This window comes from Marmota marmota, unplaced genomic scaffold (genome assembly GCF_001458135.2).
Source record: "Marmota marmota marmota unplaced genomic scaffold, marMar, whole genome shotgun sequence".
Lineage (NCBI taxonomy): Eukaryota > Metazoa > Chordata > Mammalia > Rodentia > Sciuridae > Marmota > Marmota marmota.
In genome coordinates this window covers 6,454,103-6,480,588 of record NW_025999999.1, presented here as the reverse complement: position 1 = coordinate 6,480,588, position 26,486 = coordinate 6,454,103, and the positions used below count along the sequence as shown (strand labels likewise).

General features: G+C 36.9%; 1 protein-coding gene across 5 annotated transcripts in view; it reads right to left on the bottom strand.

Annotated features, from left to right (window-relative positions):
- The window catches only part of Slf2 (SMC5-SMC6 complex localization factor 2), a 47,985-nt gene extending 28,256 nt beyond the window's left edge, over window positions 1-19,729 (bottom strand). For 2 of the 5 annotated variants that reach the window (XM_015494668.2, XM_048807170.1), the window contains exons 1-9: window positions 19,405-19,728; window positions 16,409-16,452; window positions 15,322-16,061; window positions 13,904-13,961; window positions 9,843-10,828; window positions 8,810-8,880; window positions 4,881-5,003; window positions 4,145-4,312; window positions 3,221-3,323 (exon numbers count right to left, since the gene is read on the bottom strand). In XM_015494668.2, coding sequence (XP_015350154.1) covers window positions 3,221-3,323; window positions 4,145-4,312; window positions 4,881-5,003; window positions 8,810-8,880; window positions 9,843-10,828; window positions 13,904-13,961; window positions 15,322-16,061; window positions 16,409-16,452; window positions 19,405-19,544 — 2,433 coding nt within the window. In that variant the 5' untranslated portion in view covers window positions 19,545-19,728. Of the gene's footprint in view, window positions 1-3,220; window positions 3,324-4,144; window positions 4,313-4,880; window positions 5,004-8,809; window positions 8,881-9,336; window positions 9,801-9,842; window positions 10,829-13,903; window positions 13,962-15,321; window positions 16,062-16,408; window positions 16,453-19,404 lie in introns of those variants that run through there. The other 3 variants (XM_015494669.2, XM_048807169.1, XM_048807171.1) reach the window with 3 other exon arrangements.
- Between the last annotated feature and the right edge of the window lie 6,757 nt (window positions 19,730-26,486).

The window sequence follows — 26,486 nt, the reverse complement described above, 5'->3', positions numbered from 1 at the left end:
GGTTTAAAGAAATGTTAAGCAGCCTGACAAAGGAATACTATAAGGTCATTAAAAAGGATAAAAAGAAAAATGTTTTACACTGCGATCATAGTTTGTTATCTGAAATAAACAGGTTATAAAACATATTCATGTTTTGTTTACACTAAGTTACACAGTAAATTTTGTTGTTGTTTTTGTAGTGGGGACTGAATCCAGGGGCCCTTTACACTGAGCCACATCCCCAGGCCTCTTTTCCCCCATTTTTTATTTTAACAGAGTATCTTATTAAGTTGCTGAGGCTGGCCTCAAATTTGTGATCCTCCTGCCTCCACTGGGATTATAGGCATACATCATTTGTGCCTAGATATCCAGTAATTTTTGTACATAGAGAGCAACCTAGAAAACATTGACCAAAATGTTAACAGATCCTGAAAATTAAGATTTGAGATACATTTAGATAGCTTTAAAAAAAAAAAAATTTTTTTTGTCTCTCCATTTCACTTGAATTTTTCTTTCTTCTTTTTTTTTTTTAAAGAGAGAGGGGGGGAGAGAGAGACAGAATTTTAATATTTATTTTTTTAGTTATCGGCGGACACAACATCTTTGTTTGTATGTGGTGCTGAGGATTGAACCCGGGCCGCACGCATGCCAGGCAAGCGCGCTACCGCTTGAGCCACATCCCCAGCCCCATCACTTGAATTTTTCACAATAAAATTATTTTCTTTTGAAAATGGCTAAAAAAATTTTTTTTAAAGTAGTAAACTTTCTGGTCTGGTCTACTACATTTAGACACACATGATAAAAAAAGTCACAAAAATGTGAATATTTTTATTATATTTTAAACAAATTTACAAAATAGTAGTTACAAAATAGTAAGATGAATTTGGACATATTTTCTTTTTCTTTTCGAACCCAGGCCGCACGCATGCCAGGCGAGCGCGCTACCACTTGAGCCATATCCCCAGCCCGAATTTGGACATATTTTCTAAAAAATAATCATAAGTTGGTAAAGCCTTTGTACCATGAAATGGATTTACAATAGAAAAGGAAAAAGGAGACAATGTGTCATATATAGAGAAAATACTTAGTGACTGATTATTAATTTGGTTTTCAAAGAATGAAATGAGTATAAAAAAATACTTAGAAGATATGCTTGTTATGTCACAATAGCAGCTTTAAAATCTACACTGATAGACCCACATCAATAAGATGAAAATTAGCATAGATATAAATACAAAGTCATACTTGTAAGTTTAAGAAAAGATATATATAATTGGAGATAATGAAGCCCTGGCATGATAGCAAATGAAGTTTTGAAATACATGGTTGAGATAGATGGAAGTGTGTCACTGGAAACTGCTGGAAGACAAGACTTTATCTGGAACATATGTCCATTTGTAGTGGGAGGTGGAACAACTTAGGAGTAACATTGACAAGGTAAAGATCACTCAGAAAGATGATCAAGATAGTAAAGGGATGGGAGAATATTTAGAGTGGGGAAGGATGAGGGTAGTGATAACTATTTAAAAATAACTAACTGCAAGACTATCTCCCACTGGGAAAACTTAACCTACTAATTTTCTTCCTAGTACTTAACATCTAACATATTTATAAATGGTTCAAGCACACATTTGTTTATTGTCTGTATTCTCAATACTAGAATGTGAGCTTCTTGAGATCAGAGAGCCTGATTGTTTTTCACTGCTGTTTTCTCCAGTGCCTGGCACAGGTGACACTCAAAACTGAAAAAAAAAAAAGAATCAAAATCCATACAATGTAGTCTCTAGTTCTTGCCAAATATAACTTGAAATGCTGTATTAAAGCCCAATGTAGAAACTTCATGTTTTTTCCACTTCTCAGTTTGCATATAATTATGGTTCTCTGATAGGGAACTTTTACATATTGTTATTTTACCCTAACACATACTTGTTAACTCTAACACATATCCAGGATTTTATTAAAATGGAACACCCCAGCAACCTGATAAAAACATTTGTCATTCATAGTTTTAGTTTCTAAAAGAATGACAATTGCAACCCACCTGGGCATAACTATATTACTTGTCAATATAGAACCTAGTGTAGTGTAAAAAGGCCTTACACAGCCTCTCAGCTCTGCCAACAAACACTATTTTAATCCTGAATAGGTATTTTCTGGATGATAGAAATGTCAAGAATAGTAAATTCTAATTTGAAGTTTTCGGTCTGAAAGTCCAAATTATAGTAACAACAGGATTCTATATATAAAATCAATAATACCATTATAAAATTACAATTTATATACAATAAAAATAAGTATTTATGTGAATTTAAGTATTACATATACATGGAGAAAAGAAAAGTTGTATTTGCATTAAAATATACACATGAATAAAGAATATTTACCATAAACATGAAAGAAATTAAAGGACCTTCCTAAGTCTATGTGCCTGTAATACTGATTTTCCAGTATACCAGTGTGACAAAAGTATCTAATTGTGTGAAACATTATTTTTATCCTGACCTGAATATGATCTACATTATCATTTTATGTATGTGTACATGAGTGTGTGTGTGTGGGGGGGGTGAGGCAGGGGGGTACTGCTACCACTGTATGACTCTAACCCTTTAAATTTTTTTTTTTTTTTTTTTTAATTTTGAATCAGGGTTTGAAGCCTAGGCAGGCCTCAAACTTGTAATGCTCCTGCCTCAGCCACCTGAGTTGCTGGGATTACAAGCATGTGTCATTGTACCCAGCTCATTATCATATTCTTCCATTTATTTTGCAGTACTAGGGATTGAACCGAAGGGTGCTGTACCACTGAGGTACATCCCTAGACCTTTTTTAAATTTTGAGATAGGATCTTGCTAAATTGCCTAGGCTGGCCTTGAGCTTGGCAATCCTCCTGCCTTAGCCTCCTGAGTTAGTGGAATTATACGTGTGTGCCACTATGCCCAGCTCATTATAATTTTCTTTAGAATTTCTTTATTCTGATTTGACTTTTTTTTTTTTAGATTTTGACACAGGGCCTCACTATGTTGCTGTGATTGGCCTGGGATCCTCCTGCCTCAGCCTCCTGAGTCTCTGGAATTATAGGCATGCACTACTGAATCCAGCTCATCACACTGACCTTTCCTCCCTCATTCTAAGTCATTGAAACCAAGGTTTGATGAGCTAATTTTTTTCTCTAGAAACGTACAAAAAAATTATATTTAAATAGTTTGTTTTTGGCTGAGGAAGAGAACCGCCAAACATTTCTTACCCGAAACAGCCACTTTAATACAGGTATAGGACACTGAACATAATGGTAAGCAGAGGTGAGGAAACCTTGTGTTGTCAAAAAAATCTGATCTGTTTTTCCCGATCTGAAAAAATAAAGTAAAACAAATGAGTGTTTTTGTGGCAAAACACTTCCACCATCACCACATCTGATACAATCAGGAAAATGAGAAAATTATCCCTAGTCTACGGAAGTGGACTATACACCAATATTGATTGGTTACTCAAGAAAGGAAAAAAAAAAAAAATCAATTCACAGCGTAAAGCTGATTCAATCTGTTGGCCTAACTCTACAATTATCTGATGGACAAAATAATTCTAATGTTGTATGGGATTTGGGGAAATTAGAACATTAATACCTGAAGCAATGAGGTGCAAAGATAGTGAAAACAAATATACAAACAAATATAGTGAAAACAACATACCAGCCCCGAACTTCCTATTTCTGTACTACTATTTTTTTGGTACTGGGAACTTAACCCAGGGGCTATTTACCACTGAGCTACAGCCCCAGCCCAGCCCTTTTTATTTTGAACAGAGTTTCACTAAGTTGCTAAAGTTGGCCTTGATCTTGTAATCCTTGCTTCAGCCTCCAGTGATGCTGGGATTACAGGCCAGCACCACCACATCTGGCTAACCTGTTTCTTTACTTCTTTCACATAAGAAGGCAATATGTTTATTAAGTCCCTGCTATTTTAACCGTTCAATATTATGCACTGATCATAAGCCCAACTAACATGATGTGCCAAAAAACTATTAAGAAAAACACAAAGAACAATAAAAAGATTAGGAAACTAGATAGATCATAATAGAAATTTACCTTTTAGAAAATTACATTGGTCAAGTCTTTTAGGATAATTTTTGCCCCCTGCCCAGTCCCCCAAAAGCAAGCCTACTTTCTACTTACTTGAGAATAAGCTTTTCTACAGCACTTTGTCCAATAAAACCAGAGTCTCTTAAATCCAAGGTATACTGATTGAAAATTTTCCCAGAGTTGAGAAAATTAAATATTTCTTCACCTGGATGATGATCAGGAATAGCATCAATTGTAACTGAAAATTTCTTAAGAAATTCCCTGAAATAAAAAAAGTCATTGAAAACCAAACAGTTATACTGCATATGGTTTGGTACTTAAAACATTGTTAGAATCAATGTTAATCCCAGATTAGAACACCAGCATAAGAAAAAGTTGTTTTGCTCCTCCCCCTCACTGTCCATACTACTCAAAAGTCATTGAATAAATCTGTATGAAAAGGAACCATAACCCACAGAAAAGACAAAAGATGCCTGGGCTCTAACATTTGCCTTTCAGCATCATCAGAGATGAATTTGAAATCCAACATACTTTATTCTATATGTATTTAACAAAAACAAAATTAAAAAATGTAAGGCTTGTCATGGTGTGTAATCCCAGTGGCTTGGGAGGCTGAGGCAGGAAGATCTCAAGTACAAAGCCGGCCTCGGCAACTTAGTGAGACCCTAAGCAACTTTTAGTGAGACTCTGTTTCAAAATAAAAAAATAAAAGAGTGGTGGGGATGTGGCTCAGTGGTTAAGCACCCCTAGGTTTAATCCCTGATACCAAAAAAATTAAATTTTAAAAAAATCTAAAAACTTAATAGGGCACATATAATGAGAAATGTACCTGTGCTCTTCCAAGAGGCCATCCTCATCATCTGTACTGTCTTGATCTCCGATTCTGATTGGTGATTTAATGCCTCGGCCCTGCCTTATGTCTTCTTGTAGTTGCTTCTGCAGTTCATCTAGCCTGATAATTAAAACAATGCTCTGATAAATAGATTACTCTAAAAAAAACAAAAAGCCCCTGAAAACTTTACCTGATATCAATCTAAAAGTAGTATCAAGGAAAAATGTTATTAAGTACCCTATTACCTTATCCTGTTATACTATAGATCAAATCATGTCTCCCAAATATATTATGATGTTTAAAACAGTACACCATTTTTCCTAAGACAAAGAAAGTCTACTTTAGGTATTAAGCTTTTATGCAACAATTGGCATAATTATCAGAACAGTGTTCCATTACAAAAAAGATTTTTTAAAAAAATTTTTAAAAACTATTTTATTTTTATGTGGTGCTGAGGATAGAATCCAGTGCCTCGAGCGTGCTAGGCAAGCTACAACCCCAGTCCCTACAAAAAAGACTTCAATATTTCTTTATAGCAAAGGACTTTTAAGAATGACCTGTCCAAATTATTTTGGAGATTCAGAAAAGAAAAATGGCAAAGAGGGCTGGGGATGTGGCTCAAGCGGTAGCGCGCTTGCCTGGCATGCGCAGGGCGCTGGGTTCGATCCTCAGCACCACATAAAAATAAAATAAAGATGTTGTGTCCACCTAAAACTAAAAAATTAAAAAAAAAAATGGCAAAGAATGAACATTGTTAATTTGATTATCTTCTCTAATCTTTTAATACTCATTTGATGCCCAGTAGACAACTGTTTTTGTGGCACTAGGGATTTAAACCAGAGATGCTCTAACACTAAGCTACACACTCAGCCAATTTTACTTTTTTAAATTTTGAAACAAGGTCTTGCTAAATTGCCCAAGCTAGCCTAGCACTTGCAATCCTATCTCAGGCCCCTGAGTAGCTGGAATTACAAACCTGAGCAACCCCAGATAATGTTAACAATTTTTCGAGGGCCGTTTTTGTTGTCATCATGGTTGTCATCACAATACCTAACCCTTAATAAGCACTTACTACATTACGATTAGTAAGATGTATGAAAACTTTCTTTCTTTTTTTTTGGGTACGGGATTGAAGCCAGGAGTGTTTTACCATGGCGCTACATCCCTACTCCTTTTACATTTCAAGACAAATTTTTGTTAAATAGCTGAAGCTGGCCTTGAACTTGCAATCATCCTGCCCCAAATGCCTAAATTGCTGGAATTATAGGTGTGTGCCACCATGCCCAGCTGTATTAACCCTTAATTCTCACAACAACCCCATGTAGTAGTTTTCTTATTATCCATTTTAGAGAAAAAAAATCCCAACCACTTAAAAGTCAAATCAGATTGACTATATCTACCTCTCTTTATGAGCAATGCTCAATTTTTAATAAGTGACTTCAGCCAGTTATTGGTGGTAAATGCCTGTAATCTGGGGCAGGATGATTGCAAGTTCAAGGCCAGCTTCAGCTATTTAACAAAAAATTGTCTCGAAATATAAAAAGGAGTAGGGATGTAGCGCCATGGTAAAACATCCTGGCTTCAATCCCTAGTACCAACAAAAAAAAAAAGAAAGCTTTAATACATCTTACTACCGTAATGTACTAAGTGCTTAGTAAGGGTTAGGTATTGTGATGATAAACCAGCACTTGGGAGACTGAGGCAGAAGGATTGCAAGTTCAAAGACAGCTTCAGCAACTGAGCCATCCTAAGCCATCCCCTTAGTGAGACCCTGACTCAAAATAAAAAATAATAAGGGATGGGAATGTCACTTGGTGATTAAGCACCCTGGGTTCAACCCCTGACGCCAAAACCCAACCAAACAACTTTAGATTCATCCTATAAGTTCACAAAACATTTAAAGAACTTTATAAGAGACAATTTCTCTAATTAAATTCAGAGAGAGAAAAACTTTTGATCTGCTAATTATCCATAATTCCTATAATTAGCTATTTGGTTATCAAATTTGAGATACATATATACCAACTTCTATGTTATCAAGTCAGCTTGCTTATTTATTTATTTATTTTTGGTACTGGGGACTGAACCCAGGGGCATTTAACCACTGAGCCATATCCCCAGCCCTTTTTATTTTGAGACAGGGCATCACTAAGTTGCTAAGGCTGGCTTTGAACTTGTGATCCTCTTGCCTCAGCTGCCCCAGCTTCTTGAGAAATTGGGATTATAGGTGTGCCCCACCATGTCTGGCAAGTCAGCTGAACTTTTAAGTGACGTGCTCTGGATTCATGGATATTCCCTGAATTAATAAGGAATGTATTTCCCCTCTCTCATTAGCAACAACAGGTCTCTATCTAGTCACATAAATTTCATTAGAAAAAATTATGATCCTCAACTTTCTGATTTGTGGGAGGTAGGCAACGGAGAGGAGGGATGTTCATCATAATGCTGCAGCTATTCAAGAGTAACTTTGATGTAGAAATACCATGTCTGGTTATTGACCTCAAAGCTTGGAGTTGGTGAACATACTAATGTTCATTTTTCCTGTGTGAATCACAAAAACATGAAATAATCTAATTAAAAATAGGCAAAGGATCTGAACAGGTATTTCTCCAAAGAAACTATGCAAAGGCTCAATAGCACATGAAAAGGTATTTAACATCTTTAGTCATGAGAGAAGCACAAACCAAAATCATAAGGGGTTACCATTTCAAACCCATTAGTATGGCTGTTATCCAAAATGAAAAAATAATTAGACTATGTGGAAATAGGAAAGCTTTATGCATTGCAGGTGGAAAGCAGTGTGGCAGTTCCCCCCTAATGAAACAATTACCTTATGATTCAGCAAGTCAACTTAGGATATATACATGAAAGAACTAAAAGCAGGAACATAAGATACATGTACATTCATGTTCACAGCAACATTACTCACAATAGCCAAAAAGTGGATATAACATGTGGCCATTGACAAATGAATAGATAAACAAAATATGATCTATACATAATACAATAGAATAACTGACCTTAAAAAGAAGGAAATTTGGACACATTCTTCACCATCAATGAACAATGAAGGTATTACACCAAGTGAAATAAATCAGTCATAAAAGGACAAACACTGTATGATCCTCCTTTTATGAAATACCTAGCTAGACAGTCCATTTCATAAAAACAGAAAATAGGATGGTAGTTGCCAAGGGCAGAGGGGAAATATGGACAATTAGTTTCCTGGGTATAGTTTCAGTTTGGGAAGATGAAAAAAGTTTGGAGCTGGATGGCGCCAATGTTTGCAAAACAATGTCAATGTACTTAAATGAACTGAACTACTGTACACTTCAAAATAAATTCTATCCATTCTTTTGATTAAGAATTTCCATTATCAGATACTACTGATAAGCTGAATGGGATCTATTAGTTAATGTATATACAATAAACTATAAAAATCTGGATTTTTTTTTTTTTTTTTTTTTTTNTGTTGGCCTAACTCTACAATTATCTGATGGACAAAATAATTCTAATGTTGTATGGGATTTGGGGAAATTAGAACATTAATACCTGAAGCAATGAGGTGCAAAGATAGTGAAAACAAATATACAAACAAATATAGTGAAAACAACATACCAGCCCCGAACTTCCTATTTCTGTACTACTATTTTTTTGGTGGTGCTGGGGATCGAATGCAGGGCCAGGGCATGCTAGGCACATACTCTACCACTGAGTTACATCCCCAGCCCTGCAATACCTGGATCTTTTGATCCAGCCTATGAACAAGAGAACCCATCTTATTTCTAACACAGCTCACATAGAACTGTTGTTATAAAGGTACTAACACAGCATGTACGCTATTTTTTCTTAAAAGGCAGATTAAAAGGCGGTCACACAAACAATAGTATGTTACATTTAGTAAATTAATCATGATGCTAACTAACCTTTGTGAGTCTTCCATCTCTTTCACTAGACGATCTAAAGTATTTGTATAAGTTCCACTATGAACATACTCCTAAAACAAGAAGAAAATTCAGAAATCCTTTACAACATATCTTCATAGAAGATCTGAGGTGTTTTAAGCTATTCTGAGTACTAAAGATTACTTTCTATTTCAATAACAAAGGCCAGGGTAAGACCTTTCTTAAAGGAGAATTTTCATGCTTTAAATCTAGTATTTTATACTGCAGGCAATTTGCTTTTATCATCTATTAGGAAAGGCATGGCTTATAAAACCCTGCTAGCCTTAGGATCTGATTGTAAACACCCAAAGGCTCTACAGTTACCCTATCTTTACTTCTAAGTTTTATTTTAGTGAAACCAAACTAATCTTTAGGTGTTACCATGGAATATAAACACCTTCCCCACCAAATTTTACAGACATCTTAGAATTCAGCTTACTCCCAAGATAGAATGAAGCAATTTATAAATAAAATTGCACACCACAATTAACAACATTTCTACACTCTACCTTCATTTACAGCAGTGGTCTCCAAAGCAGGGGGTGTGCAAGGTGATCCATTGGGTGCAGGAAGAAAATAATAGAACTTCTATTTATATGGAACTTCTATAGAAACTCCAATAGAACTTACTCTATAGTAACTTCTATATAACTTTAATAGGAAAATACTTATTTTTTTTCTTTTTAAATTCTGTTTTTGCATATGCTTTAGAAAGTACACAATATTATTATAGTGGTACATGTATATAATCTATCAGTATACATATATATGTTGGGGTACATGCTCAAATTTTTTTTTTACTAAAAAAGTGTGATCAAATAAGCTTGGAGACCACTGATTAACAGTAATAAAACTAAAGATATGGGAAACTCAATTACTAAACAAGAATTATACTAGTTTTGGTCTAACTAGGAGTTATAATAAATATTGAATTTTAAAGTAAGTTTTAACAACCTATCTTCCTTCACTAATCCATCTTTTCAAGTAAAATTATAAATGTCACAGAACTACTTACTGTATAGTCTGATGACTGAGATCTAAGCCCCTTAGAAAGAGCAGGAGGCTTTCCTGAAGTTGCAGGAGTCTGACTGAAGTTCAAAGCCATTATTTCTTCCAGTGATTTTAAGGTTTCCTCTTCCTCATCACTGTCTAGGTTATAACCTAAACTTTCTTCATCACTATCAAAATCACCCCTTAATTTTCTTTTCAGTGCACTGCTACCTGCATTGGAATTTCCTGAACTCTCTTTATCTGAAGGGGCTTTATCTGAAGGTTCTGTAGGGCTTGGGATACATGGCACAACTTCCAAAGCAGCTGGGGGAGACTTTGTAGAAGTGCCACATTCTGAACGTAAAGATCCCCCAGTAATTTTCCCTGAAGATACATTAGAATCAGCCTTATTAGTCTTTGCTTTGTGTTCCTTGTGTTTGGAGGATTCTGTAGAATGCCCAGAACATTCTTTAGATGAGGAACGCTCTTTATCTTTTTTAGGAACTGGAAGAGTGCAATTTTTAGCATTTAATGGTACCCGAGAAGAACCAGCACTTGGAACATGGGAGAGCAAAGGTAGAAGTTTTGTCTCTTTTGATGTCACAGAGCTAGCAGTTTTATTTTTCTGAAGGTTGCTAGCCTTTTTAATTGTAGATTTTTCCTGAGGTAAAGATAAGTGGGGTTTCTGTATCTTAGTCTCTTTGGTACTCGCCACACGGATTTGGTCACTATTCCTGGAAGAATGGTAGCCAGAATTTGAAGGTGCTAAGCTTGTGGAGGAGTGATCAGTTTCATCATTTGGTTCCTTGGATATATCTTCCAAGCGCAGCACACCACCAGGTGTCTTCAGTGCAATATGTCTTATAAATTTTTCTCTCTGATGTGGTCCGTCAGAACGCTTCTCAAGGACGGACTCTTTTGCTTTCGGTATTACAGATTCTCTTGTGCTTTTCAGATCTGAGTCCACAGAGTTCCTTTTTCTCTTGTCAGGGAATTTATTCTTAGAACCTGCTAAAAATAATTTTTTTTCAGATTAGTGAAAAGTATACTGTCCTGAGTTCAGCTTATTCACTAAGTATCTAGAATACACTGAAAAAATGTTTAAGTTTTAATTCTATAAGCTGAGATTATTCATCATATATGGAATGAGCAAAGAGCCATTTATTTATCAATTGATAGATACTGGTATCCAAGAAATTTAGAGCTAATAACAAACAGTCACTTTCATTTCAAGGCTATTAAACATTCACTACCTTAGTAGAATTAAAGTCACCACTCCCTAAAACATAAAAAACCCATACTTATACCCATGAAAGGGTTTTAAAAGCACTTTGGATATTCTCTCAAGTACAGGACTACCTGGTTAGAGAATAACACTTCTATATTTAAAAGTATTGCACCAACCTGGGAATGTGGCTCAGTGGTAGAGCACTTGCAATCCCCAATACTACAAAAATAAATTAATAAAAAAAAGTATAGTACCTTCAGACATATAAAGGATAAGTAGTTGCAGATAGATTATTATGTTGTTATTAATTTTTGGTACCAGGGATTGAACCTAGGATGCTTAACCCTTGGGCCACATTCCCAGTGCTTTTTAGTTTTAAAATAAAAATAATATATTGTTTTATTTACAGGGTCTTGCTAAGTTGCTTACAACCTCTCTAGATTGCTGAGGCTGGCCTTGAACTTGCAATCTTCCTGCCTCAGCCTCCTGAGCCATTGGATTAAAGGTATGTGACACTATCCAGCAAGGCAGACTTATAGATTTAAATTTCTCATTTAAAAATAAATTTACCTATGTTCCCCCTCAGTAGTTAATTAGTATTTATTCTTCCCCATATATCCCTTTAGTCTTTAGCCATGTTATAGGTTGCATTGTGTCCCCACAAAATAACATATTATCTGATGCCCAGCACCACAGAATGTGATCTTGAAAATATGATCTTTATAGGCAAAAATGAATTAAAATGAGGACTTATCCAAGAGGATATGCAAACTGTTTATAGAAAATATTTAGGGGCTGGAATTATGGCTCAGTGGTACAGCGCTTGCTTGGCATGTGTGAAGCCCTGGGTTCAATCCTCAGCACCACATACAAACAAAGATGTTGTGTCAGCCGAGAACTAAAAAATAAATATTAAAAAATTCTCTCTCTCTCTCTCTCTCCCCCACTCTTTCTTTTAAAAAAAAAAAAAAAAAAAAAGAAAATGTTTAGGGCAAGTCAGTTTTTTTAAAAACCTAGAATTAGATGGAAATAAACTGGTACTATAGGTAGGCTCCCCTTTTGTAAGATTTCAAGGGCAGATTAATTGCAAAATTTCCATGTTTTTTTTTTTTTTGATACTCCTTGTAGTGCCTATAGACTGTTTTACACTTTTTTCAGTGTCCGGTAATATATAAAATATTCAAAGAGAGTTTTTAAGAAAAGGAAAAAGCCAATTTTTTTTTCTTTTCTCTGTAGTACTGAATCAAACCCAAGAGTGTTCTGTCACTGAGCTACATTTCCAGCCCTTTTGGAGACAGGGTCTCACTAAGTTGCTATGGCTGGCCTTGAACTTGTGATCCTCCTGCCTCAGCTTCCCAAATCGCTGGACCTGGTTCCAATTTACATTAATAAGGGATTTGGGATTGAGTTCATAAAAAAATATTCAATGTTCACTAATAGGAGATTGGTTATTAATAAATTATCAAAGATACTAGGGATGGATTAAATTTGACCTCAAGAATGCAACCAAAGGACAAAGCCCTGGAGAACCAAAAAGCTAAATGCCTACTCTACCAACATTTCTAAAATTCTTATACTTGTGTGAGTATAATAATCATGTGATTTTGTATGTTATCACATATGATAAATGGAATACCAGTAAGACAGACAAGACATACCATTTGTTTGGTTTGTTTTGTTTGTTTTGGGGGGGTTTTTTGGTACCAGGGGATTGAGCCCAGGGGTGCTTACCCACTGAGCCACATACCCAGACCTTTTTATTTTTCATTTTGAGACATGGTCTCACTAAGTTGCTTCAAGTCTCACTAAATTGCTCAGACTGACTTGCAATCTTCCTGCCTGAGCCTCTTGAGCCACTGTGATTTACAGGTGTATGCCAACGTGCCAAGCTCCATTTGTAATTTTTTGAGGGTATGGAGGATTAAACTCAGGGGCACTGAGCCACATCCCCAGCCCTATTTTGTATTTTATTTAGAGAAAGGGGCTTCACTGAGTTGCTTAGCCTCGCTTTTGCTGAGGCTGGCTTTGAACTCATGATCCTCCTGCTTTAGCCTCCAACGCCACTAGTCCATTTGTATTTTTAATTTCACAAAGAATAAGGTCTGGCACACAGTCAGTGCTCAATAAATGTTAACTATTATCATCATACCCATTGTATCTTACTGAATAGAATCTAAAGTTCAGTTTTCAAAGTTTGCACTTACAGTAGGGAAAAAACTTGATATACCAAGTTTTATTGTCAGTTATTATTTCTGGTAGACTTTCATTTTCCGTGTCATATATTTCTACAGGGTTGAATTCTAATGTTCTATTTTTTAGTCAAAAAAAGATACTTTAAAAATTACTGAGTTAACAGTAACTATGCGTTTTCTCAGTCAGTAGATACTTTTAGTACTTTTAGATACAGAACACTTATCTTAAAAATGTCCTTGAAAATTGATATTTAAAAGGCATGTTTGTATCTAAAAAATTAAGAAACACTATTTTGAATCATGATTAGTAGTTTCAACCCTATATAAAGTATCTTCAACATAACACCAAGCCCCCCCCACCACCATCACAATTCCAAGAATATAGGATTAAGCTTCTTGATGTATCCAGGGATTCAGAAATAGAACACTGAATACTAATGAGATACACATTGTTAGAACTGACTGTGGAGAGAGAACTGTCAAGAGGAACCAGATCATGCATGCTAAATTCAAGGACTATTCTTTTTTTAATATAATTTTACCAAAATCTTAATTAATTAACCTGAAACACTTAGGGAACTGAATATTTAGGCAGATTTGTTTAAAAAGCAGTACCACTAAGCTGCAAATTTATCTAATAATTTGCAAATTTAAATTTGATTCTACCTGAATTAGGTTCCCATGAATCAGAAGAGGATCTTTTTCTTGAGAGATGTCCATTTTCCTATTTGGAAAATGAAAAAAAAATAATTAGGAAATTGGGACGATAAATATGAACTTTTCTTCCTAACATTTAAAACATAGATTTTACATGTTAGGAAATAAAGGAAATATCTGTATTTGGAGATAACATCTAAGTTCTAAATAAAATGTTTAAAGATCTTAAGATTTAAAATGAAGGTATGTGTGGGGATGTAGCTCAAGGTAGAGCTTTTGCTTTACCTAGGGTTTCAGCATAGCAGGCAAGAGCTCTACTACTGAGAGCTAAATAAATAAAAAGTAGGGCATTTATATTACAAAAATATAATATACTCTTTGATACTTCTGTTTAAGGTCTAAAGTACCACCAAACACTGAAATCTATAAAAACGGTCCAAATCTTACTTATGTTGACCATTAACAAATCTCACTGATAAAGACAACAAACTTCTTGCAAACAGTAATGCACAAAGCAACAATCTCTATTTATTCCTGGAATGTCATAGTTTATTTGTGGCCTGTCTGGTTTTAAAAGTTCAACTTATCAATATTCCATTTTGACATCTGACTTTTCTTTATTTGCTCTGTGAGAAGCACTCTGAAATTAACAACTTGACTTTTTCTGGAGAAAGGTATAGCTTTTATGCTAATCTAAATTCACTCTACGTAGAAAAGAAAAATCTGAGATAAGATGAATGTGGACAATTTTCAAATCATCCTCATCATCTGTTTTCCAAGACCCATACACAATATAAAATCTAAACCACTGCTTCTTAAACTTTAAGGTGCATCTGGAAGGCTCATTAATTGAAGACTGCTGGGCTTTTATATCCACAGTTTTTTATTTTAGTGGGCCTGGGGTAGGATCTGAGACTGCATTCCTACAAGTTCCCAGGTAATTCTGCACCTGCTCCAGGGGACATTCTGAGAATCAGTGCTCTAAACCATTTTCTGTTGTCTTTGATTTGCTACTCCTTGAATAACTCCCTTCAGCATATCCTAACTTAAAAACAGCTTTACTTGCCTAAAAGTTCAAAAAATGCTACTTTCCTTAAAAAGATCTTTGTTCCTGGTCTGAAAAAATTAAGGGAAGAATTTAATGAAGGACCGTTGGAAGAAACGAATGAAAACAGCTTCTACACAAACTGTGTATCAGTATCTCCTTAAAAACATCAACATATATAGGGCTAGGATTGTGGCTTAAAGGTAGAGCGATTGCCTAGCATGCGTGAGGCACACTGGGTTTGATCCTCAGCACCACGTAAAGATATTGTGTCCACCTGTAACTAAAAACAAATATTTAAAGAAAAAAAATTAACACATCACAATTATTAAATACTTTGATACAGTAGTGGGAAAACTAGTTCAGTAATTATCGCACATACCAGATTTGAAAGATTACTTTTTCCAGGTATGACATCATTATGTTTACTTTGTTCCTGCCTCGGTGTACATTTTCTTCCCACGCTAGAAGATTTTAAGGAAAGACTGCTTGCTTCAGAGAAAGAATTTTCTGAGTTGATTTTTTGCTCCATTTGCTCCTTTCTCAACCTCTTCAGCTCCCGTTCTCTGCAGTAAGAAGCTAGTGACAACTGGAACTTAGCTCCTAATGGGCTTTCTCCTGGGTGGTGTCTGGATAGGCTGCTCCGGCTACTAAGACTTCTGGAGCCATTCTTGAAGATTTCAGCTTCTCTCACCATGGCCTGCTTTTTAGAGTCTGAATTTGCCTTTCCTCGATCTCTATCATTCTTCTCCCTGCTATTTTCATGAGTGAACAGTGATTTCCTTCTCTCTGGAGACCGATGTTTTTTCTTTAGTGACTTCATCTCTTTTGACAAGCGATATGAAGAAGGAACATAGATATTTGTTCCTTTGGATAAATATTTGGAGCCTAGTGACACACAAGGTCGACGTGACTCATGTACATCATGATCTTTATGATGCTCTTTATTAACACCTTTCATGAGAACTTCTAAAATAGGACTTTTCTCTGATGACACCCTTTTGGGTTTAGATTTTTTTGGTGAGGATGGTTTCCTTTCAAATTGCTCTGTCCCAGTGATGGACAATCCACTTCCTCCATATTTGATGTTTGATTTTTGTGGAGAATCCAACATATGTCTATCTGAATAGCCAATTAAAACACATTAAAAATAACACAACTGATGCTTTATATTTATCTTAATTATCAAAGTTAAAAATACTTAAATGCATTAGTTATCACAAAAATTATCAAACAAATAATATATGGGTAAAAATACACATTTTATGGTATAACGCAAGAATGTATAAAAGCAAAAAGACTGTTTAGAACTTGTTTACCTTTGTTTAAAAAAACTGTATCTCATTAAAACATTATTATTTTCAATTTTGAACACTGTTTAATCAAAGTTTAGAGTAGGTTTAAAATTGAACCCATCTCTCTCTTAACCTCCAAAATAGCCCCCCCAAAAGTATTAACAGTATACATACCTTGTTTTGAAGCTTGTTTGAAGAAATCTATAATTGACTGCTTCCTGAAAATAAAAGCATAACTAATATGGTATCACATAAGCAAATATTAAAAATCTCAAAAATTCAGATTAAATGAAAAATGTTAGATTTATAGAATATTAGCTAGATTTCACTATCTGGTTTAAATATGGCAATCATGCTTTGCTAAGCTGAAAAATTATTGAAAATTCATCACTCTACATGAGCTTAAAACTACTAAGATCTATATAATCTACAGTATTATTAAAGTAGTAAGATTAGAGTGTAAGTCCAGAGAATTGGTGTAGAGTGCTTGTTAGTACTGATTGATACTCAGTAGAATGGAAGATCATAGGGATAGGCATCTTATTCTGTTTACTGGTATTCTCTAGTGATTCATACAAAATAGCACTCAAAAATCCAAATGAAAAATGTAGATTGTAAAAATGAACTAAAACCTAAACAGAATCTCACAATGAGAGAAGAAAGCAAATGGTAGGATGGTAGTATGAGTGATCTGGTTGATCTGGGGAGGTAGTTGTTAAAGAATGTTTATTTCAACTTTTTCGGTATTTAGAATTGAAGAAGAATGTGCTAGGCAAAGGCAGAAAGAATCAAGTACTAAGCTCATACTACTCTCTTTATACACTACAGTAAGGAGTCAATAGCAAAAATTGTAGACTTTACAACTAGTGTTTCAAATTTTTTTATTTTATCATCTAAGAATCCTTAGGATATTCTCAAAAATAACACCAAGAAAAAAGCAAAACAAGAAGAAATGAAAGTTAATAGGTAAAAAATAACAAAAAACAAATTGCTTAATTTTTAGTGACTTCTGTATCTTAAATTAGGCACAAAATGAAATAGGACTATATTGCCAGAATTTGTGTTCTGATTTGTTCACATATTTAGAGATACAAAAAGGAGGATGTTGGGACTGGGGATGTGGCTCATTTGGTAGAGTGCTTGCCCAGCATGCACAAGTTCAATCCCCAGCACCACACACAAAAAAAAAACGGGGGTGGGGGGGGCGGTGGGCCGGAGATGATATATGCAGAGCAAAAAAATTAAGTTTCTGGTCAGGTATGGTGGCACATGCTTGTAATTTTAGATACTCAGAAAGCTAAAGCAGGAGGATCACAAGTTCAAATCAGCCTAGGCAACTTAGAGAGACGCTGTCTCAAAAAAAAAAAAAAAGCTACTGGGGAAGTAGCTCAGTGGTAGAGTGCCTCTGGTTTAAAAAGTTTGGACATGCAGCTCATAATGAAGCACCCCAGGTTTCAATTCCCCATACCAGAACAACAAAAACTTCTGGCAAATTTTGCTAAAATGTATTCATTTTGCTGAAAGAAAATAAGCATAGACTACCAGTTTCTCTAAACACTTATACACTATGAAGATGGACTACTCGGTGAAAACCTGAACAACTCAAACCCAAGGTTAACCTTGTACACTTTATTGGTCACGTTAGAACAAAAAGTACACCTTTGCTGGTTTACTGAGAAGGTCCACCATATTTATTTTGAGGTATTGGTGGAAAACCTAAGTGGTTATGAGATGAATATGAGTGACAGGTTATGGAGGAATATATGCATTTATTTACAGAAAATAAACTGTATTAGGTAAATTTTACCACAGAGTAAAGAAAGAAAAGATAGAGGGTCTAAAAGGGGAGAAACATGATTCCTTGTTACTGGTGGAGGAGAGATGCAAAAAAACCCAGAAACAGCTAATTCAAAACAAGATATATTAAATATGTTTTATCTTAATTACTAAACATAACATTGTATCTTTCCCCTAAAATATTAGATCTCAGGCTCCTTTTCAATGAATACATTAGTAAGACAAAAATGACTTTGGATAAAACATGAGTAACCTGTAAAAATACCATGAATGTAACTTTCAAGAGATAATAGTTCCCTTAGCTCATCGGCACAGAAGTGTCCACTACTTATTTATATATAAATAACTGGTTAAAAAAAATTTTTTTAACAGCTTCACAAACCCTTATCTGAAACTTTTGAAGCCAAATGGGTGTTTTATTGGATTTTAAAAAGGACATAATTTGATGTATTATACAAAGTCCCCAGTGGCTTCCAGTGCTGCAACCTGTAATCAAGCACATTAATATTTCTCCAGCAAAACTTATTAATATTCACACTTAATGGAATAAAGTCCATAAATAGCCTTATATTAGTTCCGGTAAGGTTGATTGCCAAATAAGATGTGGTGTCAAAACTTAACGAAAACGTTTCATTTTCTTAACTTGCTGGCTTTCAGATTAAGACAAGGGATTGTGGATCTGTACCACAATATCAGACCATGAATTTACTGTTAAAATCGTTACAAGCTTTTAAACTTAAAATAAAAGACAGTACCAAGTTCGTAGAGAATTTAAGTATGTTTTATTGTCAGAGGATGTCATTTGATAAAACTCCCCATCTCATTACATAGCTCCCAATCTTTACAAAAAAAAATTGGCCTCTTGGAGAGAGGCACAAAGTAACTGAAAGAGAAAACAATCACATTCCAAATCTGCATGCTCTTTTTTAAAGGTATGAATTGTCGTATACACTGGACTATAAAGTAATTCGTGGGTTTTTTTCGTCACATCTTACATAATTTCACCCACAATATAGAAAAAGGTTCATACTAAACCAACAAGATCAGAACTGCGAACGTACAGAAAACGACCTAAATATGCATCAAGGAGTTAGGGCCCCAGCCAAGCTCTCCGAAAGGACAAAACTCGCGTTCTACCAAAGGCGGGCTCTCCGTAGCCATCCAGGCTAGTGGTCACTAGACCAAGAGCAGCTCCCCAACCACAGAAAAGAAAACTCCAATTCCCAGAAGCCCCCGCGCGGAGGCGGGGCGAGGGTTTACCAGGCCCCGGAGCTCGCGGAGGATGGCGGGAACTGAAGAGCGGCCGTCTGTAGTCCTACCCTCATACCCTTGCCCCCGCGACCCGGCCCCTTCTCAAGCCCTCTGCACGGTACCTGTCCCCAGGACTCTCTGTTCTCTTTCCCGCTGCAGCAGGGGCGGTACTACCGGGTCTCAGATGGCAGCGCGGGGGCGACGACCCCGGGGCTGGGGATGAGGGGAAACCTGGCCTAGCGGGCATGCAGCGCCTTGTCATGTCGGCGCCGCTGGCGACGGCGGCATGAGCTGTGACTGGAGAAGTTGGGTGTGTGGTTGCCGTCTTGTTGCTGGGACTCGGGGAGGCTGTCGGAACAGAGGTGGGCGGCACCCCCTTCTCTCTTCATGGCGGTTCTCTCTCTTCGGAAGTGACTCCGGTGTGAGCGGGAAGGAACCTGAGGACCAATTGAGGGCGGGTCTTACTTGAGGACTGGATTTCTGATTGGCTTGGACGGGGGTCATTCTGTTGGTGGCGCAATAAAAAGCTGTAACCTCTCAGGAGGAGGCGGGACTTCAGAAGGGGGAGGGGAGGAAGAAAACTGCCCTCCCCACACCGTCACGTGTGCCTAGGGCGCGCGCCCAGGCGTCGGGGCTGCGTCGGCCTTGGCCCCCAGAGCGGGGGCGGAAAGGCGCCGGCTGCCTTGCACCGGGGGTGCGGGCGGCTGCAGCTGGTGACGCCCGCCTAGTGGAGGGCGAGGGGTGAGGTTTGCAGAAGCAAAGCGGGGAGCCCTTCTGCCCTTAAGTTAAAATGGCCAGCAGTTGGACTTCTGTGTCACACATTGTGCCTCACAAATCTTGAGTTGCTTATTACATTGTCACTTAAACATCTTAGGCCAAAATGTCATAATGTTGTCACGATTTCCTCAGTAGTCCGCATAGGCCAATCTGAAGACATGTCCGTTCTATGAGGGTTCTTGTTAAGCAAAGAAAAAAAAATTGAAATACAGTTTTTATTCCACACACAAAAAATTTTGTTTCTCGAATTATCCATGAAGTTCCTGCAGCAAACTTCTTAAAAGATTTTTGAAAGGAACATGGGGTCGGCTTTCAAATTACCCCTAGTAGTTATGGACAGCATAGAATAGTAAAAACTGCCAGCAGTCTCCAAATCCTACTTTGTGATGGGCTTGTGCTTTGGAGGCTGTTAGCTAGGGTTTCTCTTACAAATTGAGAGACTGATCAGAATACCTAAGCCTCAGTTTCAACATCTATACAGTGGGTATATTTTTTTCTGCGCAGCTATAAATGATAAGAAATAAGCAATGTAAAGTGCTCAGTTCAGATTCTTTCATGTAATCAAAATTGAGTAAGTTATGGTTCTCTTTTCTTTGACCTCCAGTTAGATTCTTGCAGTGAATTTAATTTCCTATAAAATCTAGAGACAGGGCAATTATGTTTCGGTTACTATTAAGAACCAAAATATCATCCTTGAGGATGGCCATGCTTTAATCAACAGGGCTGTTCAACCAATTGGATAGAACGGAAATAACAAAAGAATTTGAACAGGTCTTTCAAGTTTATTGTACTGAGATTGAACTGCTTCTATGGCTAAGCATGCCTGACTGACCTGAGGTTCACCTTTCTCTTCCCTAGTAATTCTCAGGAGAAAGAATTAAGGAGGAATCAAGTGGCCAACAGGCTGCAAAGTAGAGGGTAGAAGATAAACAGTGAACATACAGGTCTTTCATCCAAAAAATTTATGTGCAGAGCTCTATATGAGGTAGTGGTAGTTGTAAGAAAGGAAAAACCAAAATAAAGGCACTTTTCTGCTCCAAATACCTGAGAACTTATTATCCTGTTTTGATATAAGCATTGTTCTTACATTAAAAAAGGAACATAATAGGTGCTGAAAATGTGTTGAAATGAACAATGGCTTATACAATTGTTTATTAAGGGCTTTTTACATATATGGTTTCCTATCTCTTGATTTAGTGCTTTCTGTTGGATGTGTCTGCACTAGGAAGTCCCTTCTTTTATAACAGAGCACATCTACAAAACATTTAATCCGAATCATTTCACTGGATGTTCAGTCCATGAAAAGAATAAAACATAAAAACATGTTCTGCATGTTCAATTTGTTGCTTTTCTTGCATTGTATTATTTGAATCATCCAGACTCCAAGTATCACTTTAAAATCTGTACTCATGCTACCAAACAATAGTTTTCACATTTTCTTAATCTGAGCAACAGATTATAGAGTTAAGTGAGGCAAGAAATCCCTTGATCAATAAATGGAGATGGAGTCATAATGAAAACACAATTTTAAAAATCTCTTCTTAACAGGGAAGTAGTTATCTAAATCCTCAATAAACATCAAGGCTCTTCTTTGTTTAAGCTGTGTGGGAAAATGAGGCAGATATGGTTTGCAGTGTGAGATACTTTCAACATATTAACAAGAACAGCTGGGAGTTTCTAATGCTCTTCTCCCTGCTAACCCCAACAAGGTTGGACCTCTATTTTCTACTTATATTCCTTTTTCCACTTTAAATGTGTACATATACACCACACTCACACACACACATGAACTAATTATTAGAGCTTTTTATTTTCCAGCATGAGGCCTTGAAACCGGGGCCTCTGCATGCTAGGCAAGTGCTTTACCATTGAGTCTCATCCCAGTCCTGTAAGGACTTTCTATGCTTTAATTTGTGGTAGACTGGAAATAGATGGCCTGGAAACTGTACGCTAAGTAAGGAATGTGAAAGAACTCATGCGTTCACGTGGAGATGAGAGGAGAGAAAATCTGAAGTTGGGGGGGGGGGAAGGATGATGAATAATGGAAGCAAGACTGAGTTATAGACCTAAAACAAACCTCAACCAGGATTGGAAAAATAATAGATTAAGACTGGAAAACCAGAAATGGCTAGTTTGGGTAGGTTTCTGAGCATGGGGATAAGGAAGCAAATACCACAGGACCAAAGTGGCTTCTGTACATGAAGCTTTTATAGGATATAGCTCAGCTCAGTTTAGCGCCCTTAAGTTGTGAAAGATAGAGGACAGAGGCTCTGGCCTTGATGGGAAGGGATGGGACAACCATTGAAACAAAGTTACATGAACAACAGATCAAGTTTGCTGAGAAGAGTAAAGCTCAAGGTGGGAGTCCTGAGAGGAGGGACAGCATAACTGATACTGGAGATCCCTGGCAATCACAGAGGGAAAATATCTTGGGTGGACTGGCTCACATAGTAGTACCTTAGCATACAGGAACTGAGAGAACAAAACATCAGTAAGTTACAAAGAATGTTTCTAAAAAGTTGGGAACTTGGAAAGTAACTTCTGATTCTACAGAAATTGTAGCTCTGAAATTGCTACACCACAGGAATTAACTCCAAGGTTGGAAGATGCAGGCCAAGAGACAAAGACTCATTTGCTGTGGACCTGCAGGGTGGGGGCGGGGGTAGCCCAAGAGTGTGTGCAGAGGTGAAAGAAAGTAGAGGGTGGTCTGAAGGGGGATAAGGAACAGACTCAGAGAACACAGGAAATAATTAACTTGAAAGCCTGACAGAGAATGAAAGACTACATGAGGGTTTCAAGAAGGGAAGGTGAGCTCACAGTGGCTCAAGGTCCACACAGAAAACTGCTACCAGATGCTGAACTCAAGATTGCAGGACAAATGCTTAGAAAAAGCACTGGCTTAGTTTCAGGGCAGCAGGGGAAATGCCAAATGTAATTTAATGTAGTGACATGTAACCCATACTTCCTGAGAATAATTAGTAAAACTCTGCAAAAGCAGACCTGATGTTAAGGAAAGGCAGTTCCTTGTTATTTCATTTTGAAATGGTATAAGACAGTTTCCCACACTTACACACATGAGAAACATTTGTGATTTTTGACATATTTGGAAATTTTCTTTAAGTCACTTTTTAAATTTAAATATATGTGTAAAAATCTTTAAGGCATTTTCATAATGGAAAATGAATATAAATCCTAAAATTGAAGATGACTGTAAAAATAATAAATGATGACTAGCAAAAATATTCTCTTTCATTAGAGATAGATATAGATATACAGGTTTCTTCTAGAGCCATCTTGTTTAGCAGTGGTAGTAGACATATATATTACTTGTGTATCTGAAATATAAGAAATTCTTTGGGAGCCAGGTGTGGTAGTGCATGACTGTAATCCCAGGTTTTAGGAGGCTGAGGCAGGATTATAAATTAAAGGCTGGCCTGGGCAACTAAGCAAGATCCTGTCCCAAAATGAAAAATAAAAAGGGCTGGGGATGTGACTCAGGGTTGAGTGCCCTGGATTCAATCCCCAGTACTACACACACTTACTAAAGAAATTCTTTGGGAAATGTTGTTTTTAGGAATTCTACAGACTCAGATGTTTCTCTCAAACTCAGCAAGCCATTAGAGGATTTTGAAATGGATATAATGGGTCACCAACCACATCAAAATAACAACAAAAACAATGGAATATATTGGTATACTGCACATAGTATATGGGCTCATGTTTTGCAAAATTTTTATTTCTTCAGTTTTCCAACACTGATTTAGAAGATATTTCTGTCTCTCCTGCTATAGGTTGTGGTCAAAATGTTTGAAAGTTAGGGCTGGAGAAATACTCAAAGGTAGAGCATAAAGCCCTTCATTTGATTCCCAGCAACACACACACACACACAAAAAAAAAAGTGTTTGAAAGTCATTGCTGTAATTTATATTGATGTTTCATACTTCTGGTATGGTTGACACTGAACAGCAGAAGTTGTTTGGGAAAACTACTGGTCTTCCTTTACTCACTTCAGCTGGCAGGGAAATGGGGGACATCACTTGGGCTTTTCTTCTCTATGGCCACACCCTCCAGGAATGGGGTGACTTGAGGGAGTATTCTGAACACTCAAACTGACTTTCCAAGGAAGCTTGCTATGATGTTATACTATATAGTTGATCCATATCTCCTTATCTACTTTGAACCCACATCTACCAACCATGGATTAAAAATAAAAATTCCACAAAGTTCCAAAAAACATAGCAAGCACTACTCTGAATTTGTGTAAATGAAGTAAAGTTTGGCATACCCTTATGGCTTCTCTCCATGTTACAGATTCTCCCTGGGCAATCATTGATCATTGTTTGCCTCTCATCTCTTTCATATATTAGGTAGTTAGTCCTGTGACAGCTGTATCTATACTAAACAGATATAGACTTTTTTCATGTCATTGTTCCCCAAACGATACAGAATGGCTTATTTACACAGCATCTATCTTGTATTAGGTATTATAAGTAATCTAGATATGATTTAAAATAGAATGGTTGGTATGTGTTGATTATATGCAAAGACTATGCCATTTTATTTAAGGAATTTTGTTAATTTATTATTATTATTATTATTATTATTATTATTATTATTTACAGAGGATTGAACCCAAGGGTGCTTAACTTCTAAGCCACACCTCCAGCCCTTTTTATTTTTAACTTTGAGAAAGAGTCTCACTAAGTTCCTTGGTAAGTTGCTGAGAATAGCAACTTATGATCCTCCTGTCTCAGCCTCTGGAGCCATGGGATTTTAGGTGTGCACCACTGCCCCTGGTTTATACAAGGAATTTGTGAATCTGTGGATTTGGGTATCTGTGGGGGTCCTGGAACCAATCTCCCTTGGATATTGGGAGTCAACTTCACAGAGATAAAAGCTCCTGTACTCTATTCTCTTCCAGACCTCACCCAAATTATCTAGTCATCTGGCTTATTTGTGTCCCTTGAAATATCCCATAGAGCTGGGCATAGTGGTGCACACCTGTAATCCCAGCAATTTGGGAGTCTGAGGCAGGAGGATTGCAAGTTTAAGACAGCTTGGGAAATTTAGTGAAACTTATCTCAAACAATAAAAGGGTTGAGGATATAGCTCAGTGGTAGAGCATTCCTGAGTTCAATACCCAGTACTGAAATAAATAAAAAAGCAAACTAGTAAACTTGTTTCCCTGTGTTCTGGGAACTGTTTTAGCAAATTAATCTAAGGAAGAGATCATAGGAATCTTGATTTATAGCTGATTAGTCAGAGGTTCTGGAGGGTGGGACTGGTGACTGGCTTCTGAAGTGGGGGACAATCTTGAGCCTGTGGGATCTGACACTTTAGTGTCAGAATTGATTTTAATATGGGGACCCAGCTAGTGTCCACTGCAGAATCAGTGTCTGATGCAGAATCAATTTCTTGCTTACTGGTGGGAAGAAATCCCCACACATTTGCAATCTGTGTTGTGAGTGTAAAGTAGGAGAGTATAGTTTGTTTTTCTCTACTAACTTGCCTTTTTGCTTCTCATGCTGTAATAACTTTTAGATGGAGAGAAGTGACTGAGACCCTCTCATATCTCACCCTGTTCTCAGTAATCTAGGCACAGTGGGAGAGAAATGGGATAGAGGGGACAATGATGCAAAATAGCCTGAAAGAAAGACTTTATATTTCCTGTTCAACCTGCCCCTCACAGAAAACTCTGCTACCTGGAACTGGAGAGAATCTTTTGGGGAATAATACGTTTGATCTCATACCTTCACCATGATATTCCCAGAATTCAACATACCTATTGTGATATGTCTTTTTTTTCTTTCTTTCTTTCTTTCTTTCTTTCTTTCTTTCTTTCTTTCTTTCTTTCTTTCTTTCTTTCTTTCTTTCTTTCTTTCTCTCTCTCTGTCTGTCTCTCTCTCTCTCTCTCTCTCTCTCTCTCTCTCTCTCTTTATTTTATTTTATTTTTGGTACTGGGGATTGAACCTAGGGACACTCAACCACTGAGCCACATCCCCAGCCCTATTTTGTATTTTATTTAAGAGACAGAGTCTACTAAGTTGCTTAGGATCTCATTGTTGCTGAGTTTGGCTTTGAACTCGCAATTCTGTCTCAGCCTCCTGAGCTGCTGGTTTTACAAACGTGCGCCACCGTGCCTGGCGTGATGGTCTTTGTGTGTGTGTGTGTGTGTGTGGTGCTTGGGATGGAACTCAGAGTCTCGTACATGTGACACAAGCACTGAACCAGTGAACTACACCCTTAACCAAAAGGCCTGTCTTTATTAGGCATTGAGTGGCCTCCCCAGGGTCATTCCCTATTATCTCTACTCTCAAGTTTTGAGCTCTCAACAGCACCAAAATTCTGAATCTCTATGTCAATCATGATAAGATGGTCTCCTGAAGATGTGTGTGTCTTTAGCCTCCAAAGAGGTTTTTTATTTTTC